Raw genomic sequence first — 23,240 nt, 5'->3', positions numbered from 1 at the left:
TAATTCTTGATTTAAAAAACCTGCAAGTCAACAGCAACAGTAAAAATCTATCATTTGTTACTGAGCTGCAATAAAAAAGCCTTTGTTCAAATCGAGTCACATTCCACTGGTGGAAAGAGTGATATCACTTCGTATGAGTCTATGAATCAGCTGGCAAATGCTGTTACCAGGCAACAACTCCGTTAGCGTGAGTTAACTGGTGACTCACAAAGGTACTGCTTTCAAAGCAAATGTGTGTAGCGAAAAAGCATGGTACAATGTGTAGGACTTTTAACACATCAGGCATGGATCCTGACATTTGGTACAATATAATTCTGAAACACAATGCGTGTTCATTAAGCTACGCCATCTCTGGCTCCTTGAAATATTCCTTTTGGTAAAGTTTAAATGATCAAATGTCCCAAACATTTAGTGCTCTCAGTTCTTCAATGTTTAAAGTCCATTTTATATTGAACCATCAGATAAATTAGACTTCTTAAAAAATACACATTCTGGCGAGAACACAATAATTCTCCACATTTAGAATTTACAGACATACTATGAAAAAGGGTTGCTCACTCGTGCTGAAATCAGGACTCAGTTCAATACTAAGGTGGACTGGATTATCTCATTTACTCAATTAGTTCCTAACAATGGGCCACATTATGTCTATAGATGGAACATGGAACAAACGGATTCTAAATCTGTGCAGACTAGAAATAGAATTTAGTTCTCATCTAAATATAGTTTTTATAAAATGGAATTACATGCCTATAGATCAAGAAAGTTTGCTGTAGACCTGACATGGTGATTCAATATTCTGTGCCACTGAGTGACAGATTAAGGATCTGTGGATGCAAGTACCAAAAGTCACCAAACCACAGGGTAGACAAAACAAAGTAGGGACTTCTGCCACAGAAAAATTGAAATCAGGCTGCTCTAGACTAGTTTCCTGCTGGCTAAAGATAGCAGTAGCAATGACCAGGGGACAGAATGGGTTGTCTGCTTGTGTTTATTTGGGGAGAAACGGATTGGAGAACCCACGTTTAAATCCCAGCAAAACAGACAGCTAGTATGTCTGTAGTTGTTGGACACATTGTTTTCTTTTTGCAAATAAAAAGTTGAACCCCCAAAGCTGTCAATTTGATCGAATAGAGAAATAAAGTCAGAAATTGTTCTACACAGTTGTACACTTTTGTCTGATCATGCAGGAAAATATTCTCTCTCTATACTCAGACAAAAACCAGATTGCAACCATTGGCGAACCTCCCAGATTTCGCTAGAAGAATGAAATTACCAAATTAAATATAAATTCAAAACACATACACTGGCATACAAATACTATTGTACTCAATATAATTGAATTCCAGTGCCAAGTAGTTTGATATGCATTAAACTAACTTTGTAACTACTAATGGTTTTGCTATTCTATCCTGTGTCAAGTTCATAAACTACATAAAAAGTTCACGGTTATAGTTTCCTAATTTCAGAAAATGTGCTATCTGCAAGTCCTCTTCGTCAGATTTCCTACTGGCTCACCACCTATTTTGCCTCAAATTTCTGACTTCAAGATTAAGAATATGTGAAGTTCCAAGCACATAATTGTTAGTGTTCTGCTTTTGAACTTTCCTTGATGAATCATTGAGTTTATCCAGCAAGTAGATCGCAGGCTCGAGCTCTGGCCTGCACTGGATTTGTTGAACTATTTGGGTGAGCTGTAAGTGTCCCAACATCGGCTCCAGTGCTTATGGTAATAGGGCAAAGATCCATTCAACAAAAACAACTGAATGCTGAACTACACAGCCAAAAAACAGGAGAAGTCAAAGGAAGCTGTGATCAAATGTACTGCAGTCTGGTCATACCTGAACTAATGTGGTTTGTTCTGGTTTCAGAGTAACTAGAGACTGTCAAATGCTGAAGATGAGCATGTGAGGGGTTAAAAAAATAATCAACCAGGTTGCTTCGCTTGATCGTTATCTAGAAACCTTTATAAGAAATGAGTACCTGGCTGAATACAGGAAGACAGCTTTTATCTTGGCTAGAATGCTTCTGTGTTAGGTTGCCTGTCAGTGCTCTGAGTCTAAGATCACACAGGAAATGAAAATCGCTTATTGTTACAAGTAGGCTTCAAATGAAGTTACTGTGAAAAGCCCCTAGTCGCCACATTCCGGCACCTGTTCGGGGAGGCTGGTACGGGAATTGAACCGTGCTGCTGGCCTGCCTTGGTCTGCTTTAAAAGCCAGCTATTTAGCCCTGTGCTACACCAGCCCCTGGACGGGGCATAGAGCACTTGTTTGACTTGCAAAACTGTATTCCAATAACTTTCATGAGAGGGAGGATGATGAAAATATTGAGGATGAAAACTAGTTAGGAAATAATTTAAATTAATAAAAAATTTTAAATTAAATTAAATTAATAAAAAAATTTAAATCCTATTTAAATTGAAAATATATCCTAGGCAGAAGTCTATCATTTTCTGGTGACAGCAGCACACAGATGCTCCCTGCTGGTAAAAATGGTGCAGTTATATGTAACACATGCCTGGCAGTCTCTTTCCTCTTCTGTTTCAGATACAATTAAATGGTTTTAATAAAGTCGACCTTGGGACTCTGGTTTAGCTCACTGGGCTAAATCGCTGGCTTTTAATCCAGACCAAGGCAGGCCAGCAGCACGGTTCAATTCCCGTACCAGCCTCCCCGGACAAGCGCCGGAATGTGGCGACTAGGGGCTTTTCACAGTAACTTCATTGAAGCCTACTCGTAACAATAAGCGATTTTCATTTCATTTCATTGTATTTAATGTAGTTCCCAAAGGCATTTAGTGCTTCTGATGGAGGAACAGGTGATTGCAGTCCATAGTGTGACCAAGCATAGTTCTTGTATCCTGACAACATTATTATGGCTCTACAATGATATGTATCCATTATCTTAAAGCTAAGAAAGAAAGAAATTATATTTATATCATGCCTTTCATGACATCTGAGCATCCCAAAGAGAGTCAGTTGGTCAGTGATCAAACACATGGACATCACCTGACCGTGATCCAAACAAAAGAGGCACCAAATAAGCTCCTTTAAAAAATCAGAAATAGAAGGGGAAATAGCTGCACATGTGCCAACATTAGGTTAGGATTTTTAAAAAATGAAATCCTCATCACCTGGACTGAATGCAGTGAAGTTCACTATTGCACATTATTTTGAAATGGTATTCAGAAGGGGAAGAAATGTAGCATCCACTTTGATCACTTCGACAAATTTGGCTGTGGAGCCCATTGCTACTAATATTGCCATGAACCCAGTATTTCAAATGTTCAGACTTCACTACATGAGAAAAAAAGACAACCAAACTTTTTTTTTTGTCATTCAGCGCCTGTTTGCCACTTAAAACAAATTAGTAGGTGTTGACACTGTACATTTGGAAAAGGGAAAGAAAATACTTATCATAATTCAGACCCTTGGACATTTCAATCCAATTTTTGACAAACATTTGTACAAAGGTTATCTCAAGTGTACTACTGACAATTGATACATAACAGAAAAGTAATTTGGGATGGAAGCAGAAAAGACGGTAATCGAGTAATCCCTGCAGTTGGGCGGCACGGTGGCCCAGTGGTTAGCATTGCTGCCTAAGGCGCTGAGGACCGGGTTCGATCCCGGCCCTGGGTCACTGTGTGTGGTGTTTACACATTCTCCCCATGTCTGCGTGGGTTTCATCCCCACAACCCAAAGGTGTGCAGGTTAGGTGGATTGGCCACACTAAATTGCCCCTTAATTGGAAAAAAAAATAATTGGGTACTCTAAATTTAAAAAAAAGAGTAATCTCTGCAGGAGGAAGGAGGGGGTTTGTGTGGTGGTGGTGGTCAGAGGATAGGAATGGGCTTGAATACGATGCTTACTGTAGTCAAATTGCCAGCTAGGAATTACTGTCAAGGTTCACATATCAACAAGCTCCAGGGGGCTTTCAGTTTGTCTGGAATTGGAGTCAATGTCCTTAGGAGAGGGAGGCATGAGAAAATTGGCGAGAGAGAAAAATAGTTTTAAACAGCTTCAGTGGAGCTAATTGATGCCATATAATAGAATATTGTGTTGAATCTTGCTGCTAGTTAAGACAATGCCAATCCTATTTTCCAATCCAGAAAGGGGACAATTTAAACTGTTCAATCTCATTGCGGCATGTAAATTGCTGTCTGGATTGGATTTTGTTTATTGTCCTGTGAGTAGCTCAAACAGATCACTTAGTACATGAAAAGAAATTAAAGTAAAAAGAAAATACATTAAAGGGCAACACAAGGTGCACAATGTGACTACATTGACACCGGCATTGGATAAAGCATACAGGAGTGTCGTATTAATCAGATCAGTCCATAAGATAGTTGTTTAGGAGTCTAGTAACACCGGGGAAGCAGCTGTTTTTGAATCTGTTCGTCCGTATTCTCAGACTTTTGTATCTCCTGCCCGGTAGAAGAAGTTGGAAGAGTGAGTAAGCCAGGTGGAAGGGGTCTTTGATTATGCTGCCCGCTTTCCCCAGGCAGCGGGAGGTATAGATAGAGATTGTCATAATAGAGAAGTTCATTTTTTTTCTCATTGATCACTTTTTCCACTCTCCCAGTTCCATCACCCCCTCTATTTCTGCACAAGATTTAAATCTCCTTGTCACATCATTTGTTTCTTTCTCAATCCTTAAATCTCACTAGTTAAGTGGATGCACTGTTGGGTCCTGCCATTCACTAACCCAAAATGTCCTGCTGTGCTCGCTACACACTCATCAGCTCACACATCTAGTAAGTTACGGCTCAAAATAATTGAGGTGAAGTTGCAGAAAAATGTACAACTAGGGCAGCACGGTAGCACAAGTGGCTAGCACTGTGGCTTCACAGCACCAGGGTCCCAGGTCCGATTCCCTGCTGGGTCACTGTCTGTGCGGAGTCTGCACGTTCTCCCGTGTCTGCGTGGGTTTCCTCCAGGTGCTCCGGTTTCCCCCCACAGTCCAAAGACGTGCAGGTTAGGTGGATTGGCCTAGCTAAATTGCCCTTCGTGTCCAAATGATTAGGAGGGGTAATTGGGTTATGGGGATAGGGTGGAAATGAGAGCTTAAGTTGATCGGTGCAGACTCGATGGGCTGAATGGCCTCCTTCTGCACTGTATGTTCTATGTTCTAGTGGCCTAAATCGTAAGGTGAACCAATGCAGCAAGATCTGGCACAATATTTAAATATGTTTTAATTTAACTGTCCCTGTGACGCACCAAACCTAGATAGACTAACACCTCCTTCCACCTCTTTGTATCTGCAGATATCATCACTGGAATTCCATTAATAGCCCAAATATATTGATTACAAACTGAAATATAAACATTTGCCCAATACAATAACTAGTTCTGGGCACCAAAATGAAGGTTAAATAAAACTTCTAATTTTTCCATAGAATCTTATGCTGCTAAAAGATTTTAACATGCTTTGCATTAAAATACTTTTGAAATGTAGTTATGGTTGTTATATTTGAATATGTGCCTCCCATTCATGATCAGTATTGTCACACAAACAGGAATGGATGAATGACAAGTTAATGTGGCATTGATAGAGGGAGTAACGCCGCCCTAAGGAACAAAATAACTGCTGTTTCCCTTTGACGAAGTACCCTGATTATTTATTTATTTCGTTTTATAAATTTAGAGTACCCAATTCATTTTTTCCAATTAAGGGGCAATTTAGCATGGCCAATCCACCTAGTCTGCACATCTTTGGATTGTGGGGGCAAAACCCATGCAAACACGGGGAGAATGTGCAAACTCTACACGGACAGTGATGCAGAGCCGGGATTGAACCTGGGACTTCGGCGCCGTGAGGCAGCACTGCTATCCACTGCACCACCGTGCTGTCCTGTACCCTGATTATTTAACGTCCACCTTAAAAGGTAGAAAGATAATTATAAAATATTATTTTGAGAATTCTTGCTCACCAACATGTTTAATGTGAAAATGTCAAATATTACATAATGTAAACACACAAAAGTAAATGTATGAAAAATTGTACAGACAGACGTCATTTTGTTAACATATGCAAAGAATTATTAAAAACTTGAAGCCCTAAGCCCGACTAACTGAAACGGACAAGCGCATTCCAATCTACAAAATTCCCTCAGCCAAACATAAATTAAATAAGTGACCTGAAGCTGGGGGTGAAATTCAACTTCGGCAGAAGCACTGAATGGATGGCCATGGATTGTCTAGCCATTATAAACCTGCCTAATTTTACTCTAAATCACAGAATGTGTAATTGGTTGGGCTTTTATACAGCAGTTAGTTGATCTCTAATGTTTGTTTTGGCCGACAGAAATTGAATTTCTCACAGTAATTAGACTTCTTGGTCTTAAACGGGATAGGCCATTTAAACATAGCAGCAGAATATCTATTGTGACATTGTGTTAGAATTATTCCAATCAAAATACACAATCCATTTAATTTGCCATAAACATATGTTACACAAAATTTCTGACTAGCATATAGGAGTCCTTCAATTATGTTTCACTGACAACAATCATTACAGTTCATAATTTTTTGACATCCCAAAGTACAAACTTACTGCTGTTATTGAGGGTTTCTTGCCATCTCCAGCTGGTGGGTGTGTGACATCTGCTCCCAAGAAGATCACAGGCTGCTGGAACACAGCCGAACTAGAAGGAAACAGGTGGAAATCCTTTTCTAAACTTGACTTACATGAAGTGAATAAGGTTCTGAAAGCACTGAATGGTGCCAAAGCATCAACACAACATTGAAGTTTAAGTTTTCTGTAAAAATTAACTGTTGAATCATTCCTTTTTTATATATAATATATATATATATATACAGGTTTTTTCTAAATTCCAAAAGCAGTCAATATGCCATATTTCTAAACCACACAGGTCATAATAATTATTCAGTATGACCATTTTGGTTTCTAGTCAGAAGAGTAACAAATGATGAAGTAAATATTCAAATAATTATGCGAAAAGTAAATTTGACATGCTCTGTCAAATCATCTATTGTATTTTGAATAGGAATCAAAACTCTTGCTGTTGACACAGGCAGATGGGAGATCCTGGTTTTGATTTGCTGTTCAGGATTCTGCCACCTCCAACAGCAAGTGCACCGTTGGAGACAAGTTTTCAGAGTAAACATATGGAGTGAGTTTTAGATGCCATCAACAAATACAAACAGCCCACTCATACTACCTCTGACTTTTCGGCCATTTCCCTTCATCAATCACTCTATTGAAGTCGGGCTCACAATGCAAGAACACTGCAGTTGTTTGTTGTTGCTGCATTAGTCTAACATTAATTGAGCATGGACAAAATGACAAATTCAGTGATGTAAATGGAGTACTAAACACAAGGTCATAGTACACCTTTCTAATCTGAAATTTCACAATTTGCTTTTCCACTGTTGCAAATTAGTCTAACTTAAGCAGAGAAATGTGAAGTGTTATTATGCATATAATGGATTTAATTTGCAAACCCGATTGCATTTGTAAATGTGGCTGTACCTTTCCAAAACAGAACTACTTACATTGTACATTCCGCAGCCGAACCCTGCCATTTGGGGAAAATTAATCTTTTTTCACAACACCTTCATCTTACGTTTTACATTACTTAATTTTATTAAAAGCTTCATATAGCACAATGACAGACCAGAAATGATATAAAAGGGATCCTTTGCAATAAAGCACCAATCAGTTTACATTTGGGATAGGTTGAGGCAGAGAGCAGTAAGTGAAGGTGAGAGACAATTCCCCAGTTGGGAGAAGGGAGATATTGGAGGGTAAGCCTACCTGTAGCACTTTCTGCCAGCCAATTTGAGTGGTATTTGAAGACTTGCAGAAATGGTACATGGCACAGATCACTAAAGATTTAGGTAAGAGAATAGAATGCTATTACATTGAGGCTTTTGTTGAATTGCTATATTACAATTCAACAGTTAGCTGATTTATTAAACTGATTGAATAGGTTAAATGTAATTTTTATTTTATATATGCTTCCTGTAATTTTATCTGTTTTCTGGATCAAATTCTGGAACTCTACCCACCTTTCTACAATCCCTTTGTCAGCTGTCATCACCCCATTTTTCAAAAAAGGTCAACCTTGACTCAGTGTCCTTGCAAACTAATCCCGCCCCCATCACATTAAACTTCCATTCCTCTCCAAATTTGTTGTTATTTGATATAACCTGCCAGGATCCTATTGGTTTTGGACACGGTTACCCCATGATCCTTGAGGAATATGAGCTCCCCCAATGAGGGGGGCATACAATTGTTAACCATTCAGCTGTATAATAGAACTGGCCAGTGTGGTACCGGCTAGAGAGAGAGAGAACCAGTAATTAACTGCTGATGCTGTATAAATATTGTTGAAAATAAATTGTTGTTTAACTCTACAAACTTGTGCAGGACTCTTCGTGATCCTAACAAAACTATCGTCATGAAAATATGTGCCCCGCCTTCCCCGCAGTTCCATTATTGAACATCTCTAATCAAGATTTTGTACCTTCCACAGAACTGAAACTGTTCTAATCAAAGTCACAATTGATACCTTCAATAACGGTGACCGTAGTTCACTGTCACACGCATAAGCTTGATGCGTCAACAGCTTTAAACATGGTTGACCACACTGACAAACCCTCTCCATTTCCCAGTTGACTGAGACTACCCTTGCCTTATTTCACTTTATCTATCCAATAGTAGACAGAGAATCTTCTGAAATGGCTTCTCTGTCCAACCCAGAACAATTACATTTGGAGTCTCTCTGTCATTAGCCCCTTCCTATTCCTCATGAATATGGCGCCTCTCAGCAACATCATCTGAAGACATGTCAGATTTTCCCCTCCCTGGCAAACCCCACCTTCTCATTTCACAATGAACAAAACTATTTGCAACCTCCGTGTTCTATTTGGCCTTGAGCTGAGCTCCTGACCACATATCCTGTTCATCATAAACACCTCTACTTCCAATTCTTTAAATCACCCATCTCCCCCCCATGTACTCCAACCACCTCAGCATGTCTGCAGCTGAACCTATCCACATTTTTGTTGACCCGAGACTAATCTATTCCAATACATTCCTGGCAGCGATCCATTTACAGTCTCCATAAATTTGAGCTCATCCGAAATTGTTCTGCCCATTTCTTGACTGTGACCAAATTCTACTTGCCCACTATCCCTGTGCTCATCGACCTACACTGGCTCCTGCTCTACCAGTGCCTTGACTTAAAAATTCTCAGTGTTCAATCCTATCATGGCCTCATCCCTCCCTATGCCTATAACCTACTCCAAGAACCCTATTATTTTAACTCTGTTCTCTTTGACACAACCCCATTTTATTTACCCCACTATTGGAAGCCATGTTTTTAGCCGCATAGGCCCATGTACTGAAATTTCCTCTCTCTAAACCTTTTGTCCAAGTTATAAATGGTTTAAACCAAAGTTTGAGTCACCCAACCTAATATCCCCAGATGACAAAGGGTCACCTGGACTCGGAACGTTAGCTCTTTTCTCTCCCTACAGATGCTGCCAGACCTGCTGAGATTTTCCAGCATTTTCTCTTTGGCTCAAATCCCCTTCTTTGGCTTGATGACAACCTTTATCTAATTACACGCCTGTGGAATGCCTTAGGATGTTTTTGTACATTAAATGTGTTATATAAATGCTGGTTTTATCTGATTTCTTATGCAGGGTATTGCAATGCTATAATTTTAGATAAAGTGTTTTTCCCCATTCATCAGGAATATAGGCATTGCTGGCAAGGGCAATATTTTTTTCCCATTCCCAATTGCCCTGGAGAAGATGCTGGTGAACTGCCTTCTTAAAGACAAATAACCATTTTGCTAAGGCTGTGATGAGGGTCTAGAATTATATGGACCATATCTTGTATGGACAATAGATTTTCTTTCCCAAAGGACGTGAATGAACCAGATGGTTTTTTACAACAATTTGGTAGTTTCATAGTCATTATTACAATCGGAAGTATTTAATTCATTAAATTTAAATTCCCCAGCTGCTGTGGTGAGATTTATACTAGTGTGCCTGGATCAATTGCCCTGGCATCTGGATTATTCGTTCATTATTCGCACTAAGTGTGACAGAAATCAACAATTCCTGTGTAAGTTGGACTTGCTATTTATCAGATTTGCAGTAGTAAAAATACTAACATAATGATTGTAGTTAATGGGTCCATTTCTGTTGCCTTTTCCTCTCCTAGTCCTGTTCAATTATATAATCAACTAACTAACATTATCTTGGAAGATATTGGTTACTTGAAACCTTTACACACACATAGGAAGACAGGGCATTTTAGTTATGATTCTCCTCACTCTCGTCTATTTTAAGTCCCTTTTCAGCAAGCTTATTGATCTAATGATCATGTGACTTTTCAAATGTTATTGACACACTTAAGGATTGTATTGGTCATTAATAATCATGTGATTATTCTGTTGCCGTCATTTAATAGAAGCCCGAGTGCTGGCAAGTACGTGACCAACACAATCATTTCATTTTCTACTGATAGAAATCAGGATTGCTGTCAGTAAAGAAAGACCAGATGGAGGTTTATCATACATTTTTGCTTCAGGAAAGTCACTGTTCATGGTCAAATATATTTACTAGAGTATCATATATTACCATACAATATCCCTTTTTAATTTTGTGGTAAATCTGCATTAGATTTTGTACATGGCACAGGTAGCATTGTGGATAGCACAATTGCTTCACAGCTCCAGGGTCCCAGGTTCGATTCCCGGCTTGGGTCAGTGTCTGTGTGGAGTCTGCACATCCTCCCCGTGTGTGCGTGGGTTTCCTCCGGGTGCTCTGGTTTCCTCCCACGGTCCAAAGATGTGCAGGTTAAATGGTTTGGCCATGATAAACTGCCCTTAGTGTCCAAAATTGCCCTTAGTGTTGGGTGGGGTTACTGTTACTGGGTTATGGGGATAGGGTGGAGGTGTTGACCTTGGGTAGGATGCTCTTTCCAAGAGCCGGTGCAGAGTCGATGGGCCGAATGGCCTCCTTCTGCACTGTAAATTCTATGACTACATTGAAACATCCTCCCATAGACTACCTCATATGAAACATCCTATTCTAAAACTTCACATTTTGCAATTACCTGCAATGCTTGGGAGACTCTTAACATTAGATGCATAATGCGTTATCACATCACACTTACCATTTTTATCCATAAATATTGCTGTCATATAGCTGGTTTACCACCTGGATTTTTCTAAAAATGCTACTTTTGTTGCAATCTAGGTCGTCCTTTCCAGTTACAAAATAAAATATTGCAAGTTAGAAATCTGAAATGAAATCAGAAGATTCTGGAAATACTTAGCAGGTCAGTACTACACCTGTGGAGAGAAAGAGTCAACATTTCAGGTCTTGATCAGATTGACCTGTCAGGTCAGTCTGCATCTGCAGAGAGAGTGTTAACGTTTCGGGTCGGTGATGATCCTTCATCATAATGATTGTCATCATTGACCTGCTTAGTATTTCCAGCATTTGTCACTTTTGTCTCCCCTTTCAGCCTGTTTTACCTTGCTCTCTAATTTTACTCAAGAGTTGGGCACAAAGTCCTATCTTCTTCCCATTATATGTTAATGCATATGGTTTCCCTGAAAAAAAAATTTTTTTTCGACTCCGCCTCGACCAGACCTTTTCACCACTGACCCGTCAATATCAATATTGATGCCACGCGAGCTTACACCGGAATCCAGGGTGAGGTAGCCAATTGGATACAAAATTGGCTTGGCGACCTAAGCCAAAGGATGGTTATGGAGGGTTGTTTTTAAAACTGGACGCCTGTGACCAGCGTTGTGCCTCAGGGATCGGTGCTGGGTCCACTGTTATTTGTGATATTAATAAATAAATGATTTGGATTAGAATGTAGGAGGCATGGTTAATAACTTTGCAGATGACACCAAGATCGGTGGCATAATGGATAGTGAAGAAGGTTATATAAGATTGCAACAGGCTCTTGGCCAATTGGGCCAGTGGGCCGATGAATGGTAGATGGAATTTAATTTGGAGAAATGTGAGGTGATGCATTTTGGTAGATCAAATCAGGGCAGGATCTACTCAGTTAATGGTAGTGAGTTGGGGACAGTTACAGAACGAAGAGATATAGGAATACAGGTTCATAGCTCCTTGAAGGTGGAGTCGCAGGTGGACAGGGTGGTGAAGAAGGCATTCAGCATGCTAGGTTTTATTGGTCAGAATATTGTATACAGGAGTTGGGACGTCTTGTTGAAGTTGTACAAGACTTTGGTAAGACCACACATGGAACACTGTGTTCAGTTCTGGTCACCCAATTATAGGAAGGATATTGTTAAACTAGAAAGAGTGCAGAAGAGATTTACGAGGATGCCACCAGGACTTGACGGTCTGAGTTATAAGGAGAGGCTGGGACTTTTTTCCCTGGACCATAGGAGGCTGAGGGGTGATCTTTATAAGGTTAATAAAATAATGGGGAGCATCGATAATGTAGCCAGTCTACATATTTTCACAAAGGTAGAGGAGTCTAGAACTAGAGGGCATAGGTTTAAGGTGAGAGGAGAGAGATACAAAAGAGACCAGAGGGGAAATTTCTTCACGCAGAGGGGGGTGAGCCTCTGGAATGGGCTGTCAGAGGCAGTGGTAGATGCGGGTACAATTTTGTCCTTTAAAAAACAGTTAGACAGTTACATGGGCAGGGTGGGTACAGAGGGATATGGGCCAAATGCAGGCAAGTGGACTAGCTTAGTGATAGAAACTGGGCGACATGGACCAGCTGGGCCAACGGGCCTGTTTCCATGCTGTAAACATCTATGACTCTATGACCTATGAAAACATCAAATCTCATAGCACGTGGAACTACAGGAAAGCAATCTTCCATTGTCTCCAAGTATGAAATATATTTCCACATTTACCATTTTTTATTTCATCATTGCCTTTGCTTCCTCCTCAACTCTCATCAGGTCTGCCATTCCCCCTTTGCTTTGGTATTGCCGTCAGTCTCGTACACACTTGTCCCTTCTCAGCTTCCCAATTTCTTCAATCTTTTGATAAAAGTTGCATAACTCGCTCGTAATCTTTTTAATGGCTTCATGAGTCATTCTAACTCGCACCATTCTCAGAAAATTCCTGCTGTAAACTTTAGTTGGGTTTAAATAGATTTAATAGATTGATTCTCCCAAGCACCCTTCTGAGAAAGCTCCAAGTTTAATGTTAGTTACAGTAAACCTCTCTGCTCATTCGTCATACTGCCAAATTGTTTAGTGCTTTCACTAAGCTTTTCAAAAATAATACCTATTTGTTTTCCGCAGCTGGCATCTTTCCTTTCAAAGTAAAATGAAAGACCCCAGGCAGGGAAGACAAAGAGATATCAATTAGTGTCATTAAATCCTCTGGTTCACTGATTAGTGCTACGTGGCATTTTGTAATAGGAAGAAAATGTTCATTTATATTTTTACATTCGAAAACCTTCTAATTTATATTCCATTTATGACTTTGGCAACACATTTTATCGAGGCTCAAAATAGATCAGTTTAAATTAACATGCCTCCTCATCGATTACTTGGGACAATTAGCAGCAGCTCCAGACATCAATCACTGATAAGGTTTTTCAGTCGCATTGTTTCGGCAGACAAATCGCCGTGTTCAAAACCGCAAAACAGCAGCTTCCACAAAAACAATCATGTGGTTACCAGGAACCAATAAGCTATATCCATGTAAGGAGAATCTTTCTTAATCTTCATTGCCATCTGGCCATTTTTTGTCAAACTGTCAATTAAACACGCCAGTCAAGTGATAACTGCTTTAATGAGCGTGCCAGGAAGAACATGAGAGAGAAATGTCACATGATCAATATCGGCCAACAAGAATACTTAAAGTATAGTATCACCAAGGTTTTAATTACATTAATTACTGTTTTAAAGTGCACCCATTTTTAAAACAAATGCAGATACAGAATATGCATTTTACATATATTTTTAGCCAAAAGCAGTATCAGTTATGCCATGAAAACAAATCACATACAGCAATGTGCACATTTAGGGCATCAATTAAACCAACAGGTCACGATAGACTCCTGTCCGCGGACGCTCTTAGCAGCTTCTCGTCTTTACCCGACTGGGTCACTGAAATGGGAGGGGGGTGGAATGGAAGGGGGGGGGGGTGGAATGGAAGGGGAGGGTGGAATGGAAGGGGGGGTGGAATGGGGGGGGGGGGGAGGGGTGGAAGGGAAGGGGGGGTGGAATGGAAGGGGGGGGTGGAATGGAAGGGGGGGTGGAATGGAAGGGGGGGCTGCGGCCCTTCAACCCCACACGGGCCGCCCATCGCTACCCGTGAAAGCAGCCGACTGCCTTTGCGACGTCATCCCCCCCCACCCCCAAACATCCGCCGAGGTGTCGAATGTCGGGCGCCACTTCGACCCAAATGTGTCGACTCTCGCCCCACATTCAATTTTACTATGTAAACAGTCACGCCCTGGCGGCTGGGCGGGGGGGATCGGGAGGGTGAGAGAGGTGCAAGGAACATTTAAGGCAATAAACTCTCTCGTAAGAACACATGATTCCCAAAAACAATTAAGCACGACTAAAAATGCATATAAAAAAATCTAACTCATGGGGTTTCAGTTAGTGTGAGGCAAGATACAATCATAATAGGACCCTAGGTGAAAATGAATACTTTCTCAAATTAAAACCTGCTCTTTTGGATTTGGATCCAGGACAACAATAGTTAGCATTTTTGTATTCATAGCATATACCCGAATATCTGTCACCCTCACCCAACTTAAAATAATCACAGCTGAGAGACAGAAGAAAAATCATTATTCCCCAGTCAGTATTGCCCACTCAGGGATACAATATTTATGTTGTTTTTCTGACTTCCTTGCTTCTTAATCATTTAGAAACTATTTCTTGGAAAAAAAAAATCACATCACACAGCTCTTTATAATGCATTATAATATACACCAGATTGGTAAAATTAGTTTTAATGTAAAGCGTGTCTGTTGAGAAGACTTCCGGTGATGGCGATGTGCCGAGAGGACGCACCCAGGTGGCTCTCCTCCCAGTCAGACCCAACGCAGTAAATTTACTTGAGATTTTGGCCCAAAAAGCCACCTAAAATTCACCCGAACACAAAAGGCGCGAGTAGGAGAGAGGATGCCCGTGAACAACAGATCGAGGGGGCGCTGAGAAGTCAGAAGCAGCAGCGAAGGATAGGGGCAGGAACAACAGGTGAGCGGACCAGCGGCCCCATGAGGCGAGGCGGAGGCCCAGGCGAACCAGGAGGGGAAAGATCGACGACCTGAACGATGGAACAGGAGCAGACAGCCACATGCCCCCATCCCCACACCCAGGGGGACAGATGGAGGAACGTGTTGAAAAAGGAACCGACCTCCGTGAACAAAGAAAATTACAGCACAGGAACAGGCCCTTCGGCCCTCCCATCCTGCGCCGATCCAGATCCTCTATTTAAACCTGTCTCCAAAGAACAAAGAAAAAAGGAAGCGATCAGGACAGAGCTTCAGGTGGTGATGAAGGAGGTGGTGACGGAAGCGATAGCAACTCTTCAGCGCATGATAGAACGCCTGGGATGGAAGTTTGAGGCACAGGAGAAGACAATCCTGGACGTATAGAAGGCATCTACGCACCAGAGCGACAGGATTGTGGCTCTGGAGGCCAAGGTGAAGAAGTTGGTGGTGGCTCAGGGAAACCTAAAAGGGAAGGTCGAGGACCAGGAAAATAGATCCAGGCGACAAAACCTTCGTATCATGGGTGTTCTGCCAGAGGGATTGAGGGAAGGGACCCAACGGGCTACATTGCCTAAATGCTGGGCAAGCTAGTTGGGAGGGAGGACTTTCCAAACCCCCCAGAGATAGACAGGGCACATAGGTCGTTTTGGCCGAAACCTAAAACTGGGGAGCAGCTGAGGGCGATAATTGCAAAGCTGCACAGATTCCAGGGCTGAGAAAAAGTCCTGAGATGTGCCCGACAAACTAAGTCATGCTCGTAGGAAGGGCACAGAATCAGGGTGTACCAGGACATTGGGGAGGACCTGGCAAAAAAAAAAAAAGAGGGCAAATTCAATAGAGCGAAATTGGCGATCTCCAAAAAAGGGGTGCGATTCGGCATGCTATTCCCGCAGATTCTGGGTGACATTCCAGGGGAAAGAACATTACTTCCGTACCCTGGCGGAGGCCGATGAGTTCGTAAAACCGAACAACCAGGAGGGAGAGCAGACGCAGCAGCGGTGAAAGCGGCAGGGACAGAGGACGGACCAAAAACCAAGACTGTACCATGGACTATGTTTTTGCGTGGGACTGTGCTGGCTCGTTTTCGTATTTGTCTCCCCTCTCAGTTTCGCGAGGGGAAACAGGAAAGGGGAACGAGAACAGGGGAAGCAGGCAAGGGGGTGAGACAAGGGGTGAAGATGGGTAAGTAAAACAGGGCCAGGGTTACACCAGCACTGGGGAGGAAGCCACCGTACTAGCGAGGAGGGCTAGCACAGGAAGACAGACAGTAAGGGAGGCTGTCACAGGAGAGGGAGCGCCTGGCCAAAAGGAGGGGGCACAGCAGGGGGGAGACAGAGAGACTCGCAGAACAGAAAGGGCACAATAAGACAGATTAGGATAGGCAACGAAACAGGCACAGGCCTCAGCAGGCATGGAACAGGGTGAGGAACCAAGATAGTGCCACAAGCAGCCACTCGGGAAGGCCCCTGGGCAAAGGGAGATCCCGGAGTGCAGAGGCGCACCCACGTAACGTACACATAGTTGGCGGCCATGTTGGGTGCCCCCAGGGGAAGGGAAACCCCGGAGCGCAGGGGCCCGACCTCATGGTTACAGCGGCGACCGCGGCCATTTTGAACGGCCCCCTAACAAAGGGAAAGTGCAGGGGCGCGTCCACCAGGTAAGTATGGGTGATCCCACAGGACCGGGAGATCAGGACCAGGATCAGAAACCCCCCACCAGGATTGTTACCTGGAACATAAGGGGACTTAATGGTCTGGTGAAAACATTCAGAGTCTACCCCCACCCAAGAAGCCTGAAGGCCAACATAATTTACCTACTGGAGGCACACCCGAGGGAGAAGAACCGATTGCTGGTAAGAAAGGGCTGGGTGGGACAGACGTATCACTCATGTTACGGGACAAGGACTAGGGGAGTAGCTATATTGATCAGCAAGAGGACGAGGTTTACGGAGACCAAGACGGTTACAGATCCAGGGGGACGGTACTTCGTGGTCAGCGGTGTCCTGGAAGGGACAACACAGAACTTATTAAAAAAAGACCATCGACATCGATACACACCGACTGATTATTGGGGGAGGGGGCGTTAATAGGAGCGGAATATTCCCCGATCGTCATCTCCAACCACGTTCCACAGTATGTGGATGTGAGGTTGGAGATGGGCCGTGCCTGGCACCCCACATGGAGGCTGGGCGCCGACCTCCTGGCCGACAAGGCCTTCTGCCAAAAAACATCACGGGCCATAGGCGATTACGTTAATAACAACCAGACCGGGGAGGTCTCACCCTCCATGTTCTGGGAGGCACTGAAGGCCGTGATTAGAGGAGAGATCATAGCCTACAAGCCATGCAGAGATAGGGAAGAGAGGGTGGCCTCTCTTCTCTATCTCTGCACAGAAAGTACTCTGAGGCCTCGACAGTAGAGCTGTTGGCGGAGAGGAAAAAGCTGCAACTGGACTAAAACCTGCTATCCACCAGGAAAGCAGTACACCAACTCCGCTAGACACGGGAGACCTTCTACGAACATGGGGCAAGGCTGGCCATTTACTGGCTCACCAGCTGAGAAAGCAGGCAGCCACAAGGGAAATAGTGCAGGTAAAGAACAGCAGAGGCAGAGTGGTCGCAGAACCAAAAGAGGTCAAGCAGGCATTCAAGACCTCCTACTGAGTGCTGTATACCTCCGAACCCCCGGACAGGGACGCAGGGATGGAACAGTTCCTAGACGGACTGGAATTACCAGTTGTGGGGGAAGACAGACGGGGCATGGCCTGGAACTACTAATAGATCTGGGAGAAATCACGGAGAGCATCAGCTCCATGCAGGTGGGGAAGGCACCTGGACCCAACAGGTTTCCGGTGGACTTCTATAAAAAATTCACACCAACCCTGGTCCCACACCCAAGGGACATGTTCGCGGACTCGCTGGCAAGAGGCACTTTGCCTCTTACGCTAGCGCAGGCCACAATCTCACTGATACCCAAAAAGACAAAGAGCCGATGAAATGCTTATCATATAGACCCATTTAGCTGCAGAATGTAGACGCGAAAATACTCGCAAAGGTCTTGGTCAAAAGGCTGGAAAGCTGAGAACCAGAGGGGGTCGCAGAGGACCAAACGGGCTTTGTCAACGGTAGGCAACTCACTGCGTACATCAGGTGGCTGCTGAAGTAATCCCCCCCGGGGAGAGAACATCAGAAATTATCGTTTCCATGGACGCAGAAAAGGCCACCTGAGAATATATGCATCAAATAAAACAAACCCTCCCACGGTGGAAAAAAAAACAAAGGCGAAAAAGAGAAAGGAGTCAGGAATCGTCCATGGTCACCATTAACCTATAGAGTCGTGTTCCCCCCCCCCCCCCCCCCCCCACCGGATGACACTCAATGCCATCCAACCTCCGAAAGAGTACCGTAAATGACACCCAAGAGTTGTAAACCCCCCCCAACTCCTCCCCTCCACCTCCTCTTGTAAAAATACCCTCCCCCAACCTCAGTTCCTTCCCCCCCAACTTTCCACCCCGGCTAGACCCCTCAGACCCTGTTCTGCCAAGCTCCGATGGCCGCAGCCCCTCCCCCCACCTCACCCCCGTTCACTGGCTGGCTCTTTCCCCCTTGCCCGGCCAGAACCCAGAAGTCCCCTTTAGCACACAAACCTCGCATACACACCCACACCCCAAAGAACCCTCATTACGATTGAAAGTCCCATTTCTTCCCTTGTCCAAATATATACAATGTTGGCTCCTATAGCCCATAAACCAGCACGCAGTGAAACAAAAAAAAAGAAACAATAGTCATGAGTCTACATCGGTACAAGGCCATTTCTCAATACTGCCACAGTCCTTTTGCCGTCGCAAACTCCTCCGTTGCTTCCGCCATCCCAAAATAAAAGTCCTTGAACTTGGAGGTCACCCTCAGCTTCGCTGGATATACAATGCCGCACTGCACCTTGCTAATGAACAGTGCCCTCTTCATCCGGTTGAAGGCAGCACGCCTCCTCGCCAGCTCCATTGTAAAGTCCTGGTATACGCGTATACCAGCTCCAGCCCACTGCCTTTCCACTCCCTAACGGACTTTCAGCCACTTTTTTCACGGCCGTTTTTTTGCTGGTCTTCGACATTTCCTCCACTGCTGTCTCCCGACTTTTGCCACCTCCGCTGCCCTTAGGACTGGGTGTTCTCCCCCCCCCCCCCGACAATGCCGTTCCCGAGCGGGAGCCCTCCAACGGGCAGCTGCCTCCCGCCCGCCGTCACCAGAAGTCCCCTGGGTGAGACTCCTTAACAATGCTCCCAAGGCGAAGGTTCGAACTAACACCACCAGCTCTGAATGCTTCCAGCTACAAAGAGGCCCAAGGCAAGGATGCCCATTGTCCCCACTCTTGTTTGCACTAGCAATTGAACCCCTGGCGTTAGCCCTGCAGGCCACAAAAAGCTGGAAGGGCATCCAAGGCGGAGACAAAGAGCACAGAGTCTCACTCTATGTGGATGACCTGCTCCTGTATGTCTCGAAGCCGCAGGAAGGACTGAGGGCAACTATGCAGATCCGGAAAGAGTTTGGAACCTTCTCGTGTTACAAACTTAACCTGGGCAAGTGAGGCATTCCCAGTGAACGCAAACGGGGAGCGGCAGAGCTCTCGTTTAAAACAGCCCAGAACAGATTCTGATACCTGGAGATCCAAATAGCCAGAGACTGGACACAGATCCACAAGTGGAACCTGACCAGCCTGATGGAGGAAGTCTAAAAGGACCTACAGAGGTGGGGCGCACTCCCACTCTCCCTGGTGGGGAGAGTGCAGACAATCAAGATGAACGTGCTGCCAAGGTTCCTTTTCCTGTTAAGATCCATCCCGATCTTCATCCCAAAGACCTTTGTCTAAAACGTAGACAGCTTAATAATGATGTTTGTGTCCGGGGTGGGGGGGGGGGGGGGGGGGGGGGGGGGGGAGAAGAACCCGAACATTCCCAAACCGACACTGCAAAGAAGGAAAATCAAAGGTGGCGTGGCATTACCAGACCTGCAGTTCTACCACTGGGCAGCAATGGCGGAAAGAGTGAGAGGATAGGTAAACGATTGGATTGGATTTGTTTATTGTCACGTGTTCTGAGGTACAGTGAAAAGTATTTTTGTGTGAGCAGCTCAACAGATCATTAAATACATGAAAAGAAAAGGAAATAAAAGAAAATACATAATAGGACAACACAAGGTAAAAGAGAGAGGTAGGTAATAATGTTAGTCTTAAAATTAAATTTTAAAAGATTAGAACGATTATAAGATAAATAAAAAGAGGATCTGTTAGGGAGAGCTCGCAGAGAGTCGCCTCGCTCCGGCGCCATCTTCCTGTGAAGCAAGAGATGGAATGATTGTTCTTAAATTCACTCAGATTAAGGTGCAACTATTCTGGAAATATCACACATAAAAAAAGATAGGACTGATGGAAAACAATCCAACACACTGACAGTTAGTCATCCAGATTCTCAAAATAATCATCTGCATATCGTAACATCTGTAGCAGTGCAGAAAGTATTAAAATGTCCATAACATCTTCACACATAATATCTAACCAATAATTTTTCACAGGAAAGATGCACGAAACTGGCACACTGAGCTTTTTTCCAACTTCCAGTACCTTTTGTTCAATGTGTTCACTCCGATAAACATTTCTTAGGTCTTCCCCAACCAACGGACATGCTTCATCCACTTTGGTTAATAAAACAACTTGTGGTATCTCCAGATCATTAATCTGTGATTGAATGGTGCATATTTTCTTTTCCATTTCAGGGGACAGCAGGGTGGGTTTGCTTGCATCAAGAACATATACAACACAGTGTATCCTCCCACCAATAGTTACTGACTTAATGTAGCCTCTTGTAACAGTTTGAATGGGGGAAGTTGTGTTAAACTGATATTTTTTAGGAACATGTCCTTTGATGATGCTGATATCATCACTGTGTATCCGCATTCTGTAATTCCCATTGTGTCATATAGCATAAGAGGGGGGAGATGTGCCATCTGCATTCCCGAAGGAGTAGGTTCTGAACATTTTTGCGCCGTTTATTGCTCAACCTCCAGCCAAAGCCCGTTTGGTGACATGACCCTGGAAAACCGAATTGACAGAATTGATGAAGCTAGACTTTCCTCCTCCAATTCGTCCAATTCGGCACAGAGGCTCTGTACAACTTGCAGCTATTGATGGATTCAATCAGATTTGGTTTGCGCCATTCATCCCAAGTTATAGTTCTCCAGGGAGCTTTTAATTCTTCCACACGGTAAACTTCGCACTCTGAAAGATTTACATCACCGCCAAAAAGGCCTTTTTTATCAACGCAATAGGATGGACCAGATGTGTACGTGATCTTGTTGCCATCAGCCAAAAACAAAAGGCGGTCTCCAAAATTGGGACCCAACTCAGAGTGGGTACAGATGGAGGTGGCAAGGGAACGACCCTTTGAGCCTTGGCTACAGCAGCACTCCCATCCTCCTGGGCAAAATACACATCAAGCCCAGTGGTACCAGCCACACTGAAAAGCTGGGCCCAATTAAGACAGCATTTTGGGCTGACTAGGATGTCCCCTTGGTTCCCATCTGAGGCAACCACAAATTCCCCCCAGCCATGCTAGACACTACCTTTAGGAAATGGAGATGGAACGAGGGCAAACTGACAGTTAGGAACTTCTATGTAGGGCACAGACAAGTGATTTGGACAAACTGACGGAGGAGTGGAAACTGCCGACAGGACAGGAAATGAGACACCTGCAAATAAAGCACTTGCTCCGCAAAGAGACAGTAGGGTACCCGGGGGCTCCAAAAACTACACTGTTAGAGGACCTGATAGGCATAGACAGTAAAGAAGGGGGACTCTGTGGGAAAATATACAGACAGCTACTGGACACAGCCCGAATACCACTGGATGAGACCAGATAGAAATGGGAGGACGAACTGTGGACAGAAGTAAGATGGGGACTCTGGAGTGAAGCATTGAGCAGGGCTATCTCCACCTCCTCCTGCACAAGGCTTAGCCTCATGCAGCTCAAAGTGTTGCATGGAGCACATCCAGATATTTTGGGCTTGCCCCAAGCTTGCTGGGTTCTGGACAGCCTTCCCCGAGGCAATATCCAGGATTGTGGGGGTGAGGGTGAAGCCATGCCCAATTGTGGCAACCTTCAGGGTATTGGAGCAGCCAGAGCTACACATGGGGAAGGGGGCCGCCGCCCTAGCTTTCACTTCCCTAATTGCACGCCGAAGAATTCAGCTCGGCTGACGATCGGCAGCACCTCCCACAGCTGTAGACTGACTGGCTGACCTATCGGAATTTATCCTCCTGGAGAACATTAAGTGTGCCATCCGAGGGTCGGAGGAAGGCTTCCTAAACAGGCAGTGTGTCGGCGTGTTCCAGAAACTGTTCGAGGCCAGAAACAACGAGAAAGATGGGGAAACGGGAAAGATAGAAAGAAGAGGGAGAGGAAAAAGGAAAAATAAAGACGGTGGGAGGAGGGGGGGGGGAAGAGAACCATAGGAACGCGCAACCTGGGGGGGGAGGGAGGGGAAAAAGAAAAAAGGCCGGAGACACACAAAAGGGAACGTGGGAGGGAGGGGGCAATCCCCCCCACCCCACCAATTGCATGGGAAACACAGCTGAAGTTGACAGGGAAGAAAAGAAAGGGGGGGGGGAGGAAGAGGATAGAAAGGGGGGGGGGAGAACACCCCCCTCTCCGGAAAACCGACAAGGGGGGACACACACACAAGTACGGGGTGGGAGGGAGGGGGCAGTGCAGGGCGGGTTAGGAGGGACGCCGAGCCAAAGGATGGCAGAATGTAAACAGAGTAAATTAAGGGAAGAAACCTCTATATAATACAGTAAATAGACACGGCCAACAACGTATATAACTGCTTATAAATTTTGAAACTGCCAATAAAAAGATTGTTTTTAAAAAGTGTGCCTGTCGAAATGCATCTTAACAACACAACAAACTCTTTTCACAAAACTGATGTCGGTCCTCAATGAAAACATCAATGACACCAAGGGAAAA

The 23,240-nt window shown here is 44.1% G+C and overlaps 2 protein-coding genes across 5 annotated transcripts in view; both read right to left on the bottom strand.

Moving 5' to 3' along the window:
• Window positions 1-23,240, bottom strand: part of LOC119967526 (protein argonaute-1) — a 175,913-nt gene that overhangs the window by 18,101 nt on the left and 134,572 nt on the right. For all 4 annotated transcript variants that reach the window (XM_038800218.1, XM_038800199.1, XM_038800209.1 and 1 more), the window contains one exon: window positions 6,558-6,648. In XM_038800218.1, coding sequence (XP_038656146.1) covers window positions 6,558-6,648 — 91 coding nt within the window. The remainder of the gene's footprint in view (window positions 1-6,557; window positions 6,649-23,240) is intronic.
• LOC119967542 (interferon-induced protein 44-like) lies at window positions 20,456-22,684 on the bottom strand. Its single transcript, XM_038800238.1, has one exon. The coding sequence runs from the start codon at window positions 21,170-21,172 to the stop codon at window positions 20,672-20,674; it is 501 nt and encodes a 166-aa protein (XP_038656166.1). The 5' UTR covers window positions 21,173-22,684; the 3' UTR covers window positions 20,456-20,671.

This window comes from Scyliorhinus canicula, chromosome 1 (assembly GCF_902713615.1).
Source record: "Scyliorhinus canicula chromosome 1, sScyCan1.1, whole genome shotgun sequence".
Classification (NCBI taxonomy): domain Eukaryota; kingdom Metazoa; phylum Chordata; class Chondrichthyes; order Carcharhiniformes; family Scyliorhinidae; genus Scyliorhinus; species Scyliorhinus canicula.
This window is presented reverse-complemented; position numbering and strand designations above follow the sequence as displayed.